This window comes from Protopterus annectens, chromosome 5.part0 (genome assembly GCF_019279795.1).
Source record: "Protopterus annectens isolate FY-2018-M chromosome 5.part0, PAN1.0, whole genome shotgun sequence".
Classification (NCBI taxonomy): Eukaryota; Metazoa; Chordata; order Ceratodontiformes; family Protopteridae; genus Protopterus; species Protopterus annectens.
In genome coordinates this window covers 1,432,426,747-1,432,436,255 of record NC_056735.1, presented here as the reverse complement: position 1 = coordinate 1,432,436,255, position 9,509 = coordinate 1,432,426,747, and the positions used below count along the sequence as shown (strand labels likewise).

General features: G+C 36.2%; 1 protein-coding gene across 1 annotated transcript in view; it reads left to right on the top strand.

Moving 5' to 3' along the window:
• The window catches only part of TMTC4 (transmembrane O-mannosyltransferase targeting cadherins 4), a 1,460,040-nt gene that overhangs the window by 266,725 nt on the left and 1,183,806 nt on the right, over positions 1 to 9,509 (top strand). The window contains exon 4 of the mRNA XM_044071235.1: positions 793 to 1,009. Coding sequence (XP_043927170.1) covers positions 793 to 1,009 — 217 coding nt within the window. The remainder of the gene's footprint in view (positions 1 to 792; positions 1,010 to 9,509) is intronic.

Below are 9,509 nucleotides of genomic sequence, written 5' to 3'. Positions count from 1 at the left end.
AGGCGTAAGATCAGATTGCTTGCATAGAACTGAAGCTCATTGCATATGTATGCTTTCAGCTGATGCATTCAGTTTCTTGTCATTTTGTAAGCAGTTTACTAAAAAGACTGATGATATTTACAGTGGTTTATGTACAGAAGCTTTCCTCAGCCTAATGCAAAAGTATGTCAGTCACTCAGTGCAGTAGAAATGTGTTGCATTGAAGGAAAGGATACTGTATTGTTATTGTTTGTCAGCTAGTAAGTTCACAACAGAGTTTCGTCTGTCCATTTAGTAAGTAAATGGTTTATTTAAATGTGATGTTGGTTACAAAGTAAGATATGCATAGGTTTCCATTAGCCAAGTATAAAAAAATGACTTGCATTTCACTGGAAGAAGAAGGGAGTTATGGTGAATGCAGGAAGGCTGTATTACTTTCTTTGCTGAATCAGAGTCCTCAAAGTTAAGGCCTTTGAGTACTGTGTCTTGTCAGAGTCTCATTTCCCTTGAATACAGACGTAGTGATAGTCATCTGTAAACCTTACAATGAACTGCTGGAGGAAAAATGATAGTCCCTTCAGTGTAATTCCAGCTCTGATTAGCTGGAAGGCATTTTCTTATATCTGAAGAGTCACAGGAATTAATTGTGAAACACTTAAATCCTACATTTAATTAAAAAAAAACAGCAACCTGGTTCCTTGAAAATTATTATTGTGCTGCTGAATTAGCTGTTTGAACTCTGGACTTTAAATGCGTTTGAAATTCACTTTATGTGAATCACTAATAGCGTTGTGTAATTTTGTTTTATTACAGGTTTAACTACATTTTGGCTGGAGGCCTTCACCCCATCGGTTTCCACGCTTTTAACATTCTTCTTCATTGTGTAATTTCTGTTCTAATGGTCGATGTCTTCTCAATATTGCTTGGTGGTCTGGCATACGACAACAAATGCAGACGATTAAACCTAGCTCCAAAATCCTCCCTGCTAGCTGCGTTGCTATTTTCTGTGCATCCAGTGCATACGGAAAGTGTAAGTACCTATAAATACAAGTACCTAAAATATATATATATGTGTGTGTGTGTGTGTGTGTGTGTGTGTGTGTGTGTATATATATATATATATATATATATATATATATATATATATACATACATACATACACACACACACACACACACACACACACATATATATGTGCATGCATAAAATCAAGAATTATCTTTTTATTTACTACCAGATAAAAAAAACTACCTGTTACAGATTTTGAGTCCATTTTGAGAGGGGATGATTTTTAGGCTGTTTGCAGAGTCTCTGAACTGTATTCAAAATGCTAAGTACTGTTTCTTATAAGCTTTACCTTCACTGCCGCATCAGTAAACACCAGCTTTCTTGATGGGGAGAATATAGTAGGATCATATATTACAAATATAAAGACTACCTCCAGCTAAAGTATTACAGTAGGAAAATGTGACAGAATGCTTCCACCACGAGGTTCGCTGTTATGTCAGTAGTGGTAAGAGATTGCATATTAACCTCTTTCTCTGGTCATTTTTTAATCCAAAAGCTGATTGATTTGTTATTTTGAAGGATGGCAGTATACTAAAATAAGGTGCGTGTGTAAGTGTGTGATTTTGTAATTTGGGAATGTACTGTCACTGCGTCATTCAGAAAAGCTATGACGTACTTAAAAGATGCCTTCATTGCTTTTATTACTTTATCTTTTTTGCCTCCTAGCCTGCAGTCCTCAGGCCTTCCCAATGGCACACGAGCCATTGTTCCCTGATGGTGGCAACTCAACCTCCAGATCTGCACAGCGGATCTTGTGCAGGGTACTGCTGTCTCCTGCACAGCCATCGGAGGTGGTTAGGTAGCTTTTTTTTGTTTGTTTTATGTGGCCTAATTCCACCCCATGGTGGTGATACACATACCTGCATCACTGTGAAGTCTGCCTTTACAGCCACCTTGTCCATGTATGTGCCTCTTCTCATGTGAGCACAAGAACTACCATTAATGGCTTGAGGAGCTACAAAGCAACTGGCTCCTGCTTTTGGAACTTAAATTTCACTGGAAGAAGAAGGGAGTTATGGTGAATACAGGAAGGCTGTATTACTTTCTTTGCTGGATCAAAGTCCTTAAAGTTAAGGCCTTTCAGTACTGTGTCTTGACGGAGTCTCATTTCCCTTGAATACAGACGTAGTGATAGTCATCTGTAAACCTTACAATGAACTGCTGGAGGAAAAATGATAGTCCCTTCAGTGTAATTCCAGCTCTGATTAGCTGGAAGGCATTTTCTTATATCTGAAGATACTCTAGCAACAGAAACAACCAGCCAAGAAACCACCAACTTCCCCAGGACAGATGCCACTATATGGACCTCAGTTGCTTGAGTCATTGTTATGGCATTATTCCTATGTGCTACTGGAAGGCTAGCCCTTCATTAATTTTAGAGTTTTTTCTTCAGGATAGACACCTTACAGGCATCAGTAAGACTGATATACTAACTATATATATATATATATATATATATATATATTTAAATATATATTATCTTTCCTTCAGAACAAACAGTTTTGAAATTATTATCAGCCACTTAATTATTTTTATTATACGGTATTGGAAATGTTTTATCACATTAACCACATGCAGAATAGCAGTTTTTTTTAACAATTGCTTAAGAGTGAAAGTGTGTGTTGGGGGCATGTTACTTCACTTATGGTTCATGCACAAAGCAAACTACACTTAAGCATTAGATAAAAGTGGCTCACAGAGTTGTATTTGGCTCACATGATGCAAATGGAAGACCATAAATCTTAGAATTTTATATATGCAACAGCAGTATGCAACCTTCCCCTGCAAAAAATGTCCTTAAATGTGTAACAGCAGCTTTCAAATTTTAGTTATTTGTGTTAAATCGCACTTCATACAAGTCACAACCATGAAACTTCATGTCCCTGCAGTTCTATTAAGAGTTCCCTATTGAGGTGCTCGTTTTTTATGAAGGTATTGTTATTGTAATTTTATTGGATAAACATGTTTTGCACATGGAATGTTCAGTTTAGGTTTATTGTTAGACTGCTACACCATTTCTGTATTGTACTGCTTTGTGATATACCGCTTTTGTATATATGTTGTAGTTATATGAAGAAAGATTGTAAATGTCACAATATTAAATCTATAGCTATTACATGCTTTTGATATTCAATTAATGGTATGATTGAAGAGCTGGTGGGTTGGGTAAATGAAATGTTCAGTTAGCATGCGAGTTATCGTAGGAAAACAGTACAGGCTATGTCATATTTGTAAGCTGGATAGGGAAGGTTTTTACCGAGTGTATGGCATTATTTGCTGTTGATGTTTGATTTTCCCTCTTAAAGAAAATTAAAAGAGCTGTCATTTAATTTAATAAATCATTAGCTATTATGCTTTATTTTACTCCTAGGCCAGCGATAATCAAAATTAAGAATGCAAGGGACATTCACTTTACCAGTTATTTTTTTCTTTTTCCTTTTTATATAATAAAGAAGCAGATGTTCGATTTGAACTTTTGATGCAAACTGCATAGGTAGATTATGACGATTTCCCGGGTTACTGTGTTGTTGTGGAGCATTTATTCAGTTAAGAGTAAGCTAAAGTGAGTTTTATATTTAAGCACTACTATTGAAAGATGATTTTTGTAAAATATTTTTGAATTTATGAAAGGAATACCAAACAGTGTTTGTGTTACTGTGGTGGTGCACTAATGACACTTACAATTACTGTATTTGTTGTTTAATTTTGGGTCATTTGTAAGACTGAAGTGCTTATAAATGTGTTTTTATTATTTGTTGGAGTGTACACTGAAATGGAAATTAGTGTTATGTTGCTTTTTTTCTGCATACACACACACACACACACACACACACACACACACACACACACACACGGCACATATGGAAGATCTTAAAATAAGCTCATCTCACAAATATCAACATCTTTGAAACCAATTTTAGCTGCTAGGAGTTTGAAGTAAATTATTTATGTGTGTAATAATGTATGTTTTTATTTGTTTATGACATCAAGCATTTATTTTTTCACTGGTTACTTGTTTCTAAATCACTGTTTATGGATAGCTTATATTGACAATTTCTTTAAAACTTCTCTTCTAATTGTGATGTAATGCTGATGTCTTAATTACTGTGAAGTTTTTATTGGACTATGCCATTTAATTGTACCTATATAAATGTTGGTTTTATTGAGCTTTTATAGTCTGAAGAAGCAGTGTTATGGTACTGTGAAAGCGCTTACTACAATAAAGTGTCTGTGGGTCTATTTATTTGACTTTGTTTTGGTCTCAACTTTGATATACCTTATTATTTGGCCTTGCTGTTCTTGGTGTGACCATTTATCTGAGCTCCTGGATTTTTTAGCATAAAATCTTAAAATAAAATAAAATGTACACAAATCTGTTCCTAAAATGACTATTTACACTTTTTATAATAAGTAACCGACTGTAAATAGTTTAGGTGTAGAAAGGAAAACCTCTGCATTATAGTATTTAAAAATAAACATACAGATTCACCCCACTTACTATTACATTCATAATTAAAGCAAAGACTTTTTGGACATGTTTGTCTTGTACCATCTTTCCCTCATCCCGCTCTAGTATAGATGACGAACAAGTGGGGTAGTTCGTTTATATGCTTTATTACATAGATACACATCGTGATGGATAGCTACATTACAAAATAAAAAGGAACTGATTAACAGACTACACAGACATACATGCTTACATCTCAACAGCTTACTACAAAATGGCAGTCAGGCTCACACATGCTCAGTATTTATACACTTGTACAAGGCCCTAGAATGCTTCTTAAAGCTGTACATGCACATTGATCTACATCCTCCCTCTTAAATAGATTGCCCTCGATGAAATGACATTAGAAAAGGACATGCAATAATATAGACATTTGAAATAGACACAATGTTCATGTCCAAGTTGCCGTGTATGTGTAACATGGTCTGAAAATGCGATCTGATGTAGTAATATAGTAATCAGAACTGGGTTTAGCAACAGGGACAGTCTTTGGTGAACAACTCATATCAGGAACTTTAGGATTCATCTCAGGAACAGGGATATCTACTGGAACGTTCTCTGCAGCTGAAATGCTGGACAACTATTCTGAGATGGTCTTTCTCACCGGCTAGGTGCTGTGGTACAGGCTCAGATACTGGCATCAAATGTTTCTGATTCTGCCTAAACTCTACTCCTTGTGATTCTACAATGTACAATCTCGGCTCTGGACAAATACTCTTCATAACTCCAATCTGATCATAACCTTTGCACGTTTGCATTCGAAATGTCTCTCCTTAATGGATTGAGTGGTTTGCTGGATTTATTGTAATAAGACTTACGGGCTAGGCATTTTTTTAAAAGATGGGCTTTCACCAATCTGTTATTGTTAGCACTTGGAATCAGTAAACTACTGCTGATGTATAATGTAGTTCTGGTTTGTCCCGACAGAAGTCTCTGGGCAGGCAAGCCAAGATATTTATCACAAGGAATATTTCTAGGATTCAAGAGATTCAGGAAAACATCACTATTGTCTCGTTTCAACTTCTCAAGTAACTGTCTTGCACTTTGAACTGCATGTTCTGCCAAACCATTTGACTGTGGGTACACAGGACTACTCATAACATGAATAAAGTCCCACTCTTCTGCAAATCTTTTGCATTGCTGGCTAGTAAACTGCCTGCCATTGTTAGAAATAACTGTGTGTGGATTACCATGGACTGCAAAATGACACTTCATCTTATTAGTGACAGTATATTCTACCACAAAAAGCACGAACAAACAATGGTTCACCACACAATAGAATCCAATTCAGTAAGGAATTTATTAAAAAATCCAAGTAAGATATAGAAACACTTGAAATACACAACTGGTAAATTCTCTAGTGCCTCGGCAAACTTGCCTTAACAGAGTAAAAGCTTTGCTTCCATTTTTACATCTCTTATATACTTACAACAGACACACCCTTGTAATACATCAATTAACAAAATAAAGAAACAGTCATCTAATACAACCATATTTACTACTAATATATACATTTATAACATACTTTTCCAAGAACAATCATAATTTAACCCATTAGGAATTAATGTATTACATTTTAAAATTAAACATAACTCTTTCTTTCTTAATATATGTTTAACTTGTTGCTCATTCAAAAACATTTTATCCTTTACACGATCTAAAACCATAACAACTAAACCTTCTGGACTACCATTATGAAACTTATTAAAATGCACTGCTACAGGACTAGTTTGTTTGTTATTTTTTATGTCTCTAACATGTTCTTTAATTCTACATGCTAGAGACCTGTTAGTTTCTCCCACATAAAATTTATTACACAGGCATTTCATACCATATATAACTCTCTCCGTATAACAGCTAAATATTCCATTTGTCTCAAAAGCAACCCCATTAATAATATCAAATTCCTTAACTACATACTGGCAAATAGTATTTCAAATCAGTTATATATTCTGCAAAAGTTTCACCAGGCTTTTGATCCCTTGTATAAAATAAGTGCCTTTCCATTATAACATTTGTTTGGGGGTTACACATTTCTCTAAATTTACATTTTAAGCACTCTCTGTCTTCCTTTGACTCAGATGGTACAGCTATATGACAGTTTTCCCCCTTTCCTGCAAATACAGTAGGTACATACACAAAGAACACTCCCTTTCTATGGCATCTGACCCAGGTAAATTAAGTGGATTAAATGCCTTTGTGCAGTTATCTTTATCAGAAAATGCAGCCTGTATAAAAATATCGTACTCCTGCTCAAACACTCTGCAGTTCTCTGCAACATTATTGCCAAACACAGGTGAACTAGGTTTCTGAAATCTGTCTGCCATGCCAACAGATTATGCCCAAATACACTGAAAAATATGGCCTTTGTAATTATATATGAACAAGCTGCTATATGTGCCCGTAGTAATATTTGAGTGCACAGTAAACTCTTTCAAATACTGTACTTTGCGAAATATGGTTTGAAATGTCTCTATTTTGTGAAATAACAGTACTGTAATGCTGCACAAGCATGCTAACACTTCATACACTTCAGACAACTCTAATAGCTTTGATTAATATGAAAAAGTAGTGCTTAGTGAAAAATGTGGTTTCCCTTATTTTATTCATTTTATGTGATTTGACTTTATTTCAAACATTCTCCATAGTTATTTTGAACATTTCTGTATATATCGTAATTCCAAATATTTCTGTTACTTAGAAATTCATTTTGCATGTTCTGAATGCCTCATTTCATAGTTTGCAAATAAATAGTTTGAGCAAATAGTAATATCTGAAATTCGTTTCTGACCTGTTTTACGAGTTATTTGCGCAGAAGGGATGATCCAGTCCTGTATATTCATATTCCTCTAATCTTAACTGAGTAAAGAAGAGGCCCTTGAATCTAAGGAATCTGGATCCCATTCTGGCATGTCCTTTTAGACATGCCACTTCTGACAGCATGTCGCCTGTCCCTCTTTAGTGTAGATGACAAACAGGCGGGGTAGTTCATTTATATGCTTTATTAAATAGAAACACATCAGGATGGTTAGCAGCATTAGAAACTATAAACAAATTGATTAACAGGCAGACTACACAGACACACACATGCTTACATCTCAACCATTAACTACAAAATGGTATTCAGGCTCACATGTGCTCAGTATTTACACACTTGTGCAAACCCCTAGAAAGTTTCTTAAAGCTGTACACACATATTGATCTACAAAAAGGGATATGAAAGGAGAAGTTACGGAAATGAGCAGGAAGATAAATGGACAGAGGAGCAATTGTAGTTAGTGGTGGAGTGTGAGAGGAGGAGGAGGAAAAGTAAGGGTTTAGGAAGTAACTGCAGTAAGAGGAGGAGCTATAAGGTACACAAAGACTGGGAAGCAAAGTGTCTGAAAGAGTTGGAGAAAAGTAAACTGAGTAAAGCTAGCCAGGTGAGGAGAAAGAGCAGAGCCATCTTTGGCACAGGTGATGTTTATGCCAAGTTTTGTAACTATTTAAGTTTTCTATCCATGTTGGTATTTCATTCCAGAGTTTTGACACATAATGAGAGTAGAGAGAGTCTCCAATAGTGTTGAATGTCTTACTGATTCATAGTAAAAGTAAAAGCATTTGTCTGGAAAGTACAGTAGGTTGTAGGCAATGATTAGATGTGAGTATGTCAACTGGACTAGACTCAGAGTCTTGAGGTTTAGTACAGTGGTGGCAGTGTTATGGTTCTCCTCAAAGGGTTCTGTCTGTATTAGTCTCATATAATGTCAACTGTACTATATTGCTATTTTATGTAATTATTTATTACGTTTATCTGCATTTTAAGATTGAAGACTGTGTGAAGAAGCACACATACATGGACATGGTGAGAGTATAGGCAGCCCTTGTTGTGATTTGTGTGTACATCACCAGTAGGAGGTGGAATTAGGCCACATAACACACACACACACACACACACACACACACACAAAAAAAAGTTACCCAACTGCCTCCGTTGCCTGTACAGTCATTTTGATAGTTGCATAGAGACAGCTGTGCCAAAGAGAGAGAAGCCCAAAACAATTGAAAAAAGCAAATAACACTGGTGTAATCTAAACGTAAACCGATTGTACAACAACAAAAAAGTCATAGCTAAAATTACAAAGTACAATGCCCAACAAGATTAAAAAAAAACTCTCATTAGGCTAAACAAACGACTTAGAGGACAATTTAAGTTTACCAAGGAAAGCCTTCCAGGCCCAAGACAACCAGAAGGCTTTATTTACCTCAAAGGCAGTACACAACAGTGTGCAGAACTGATTAATGGAGCCACTTACAAGGAGTCTGAAGATATAGCAACTCTGATGAATTCAGCTCCAATTTTAACTCCCTCTCTCCACCCCAGCTGACTCCTAAGTAATACCATCAAACATATCCCCTCAACTATCACTAGGGAGCAGGTCCTGAATGCACTGTCTAAGATCACCACATTGATGGGCCTCAGTAGTATCCAAGGTTGCCTCCTAAATTGCCTGAAGCATGACCTGTCTGGACCTCTGGAATCTAATCACTATTTAACTATAGCCACCAGGCAGGCTTTGTGCCATGTGAGTGGTGGACTGCAGCGGTCACCCCCCTGCACAAGGGTGGTTCATCAGTGGACCCTGACAATTACAAACGTATAAGTCTGAATATTCTCTTATGTAAAGCCATGGAAAGATTTACCATAGATATGATTAATAATGACATAGGAAACCTTCAGACACTGGATCTAACCTGGTTTGGCTTCACCAAAGGCAGGCCATGCCTACTCAGCCTGGTGGACATCTTTGAAAACTTCGCCAAAGCAATGGATGAATAGGCAAAAAGGTGCATAATGCCTACCTTGACCTAGCTAAGGTATTTGATACAGTACCCCATCCAGGCATTGTAAACAAGCTTATAGAATTAGGTATTAGACCCTATGTTGTAAGGTGGATAGCCAGCTGGCTCTCA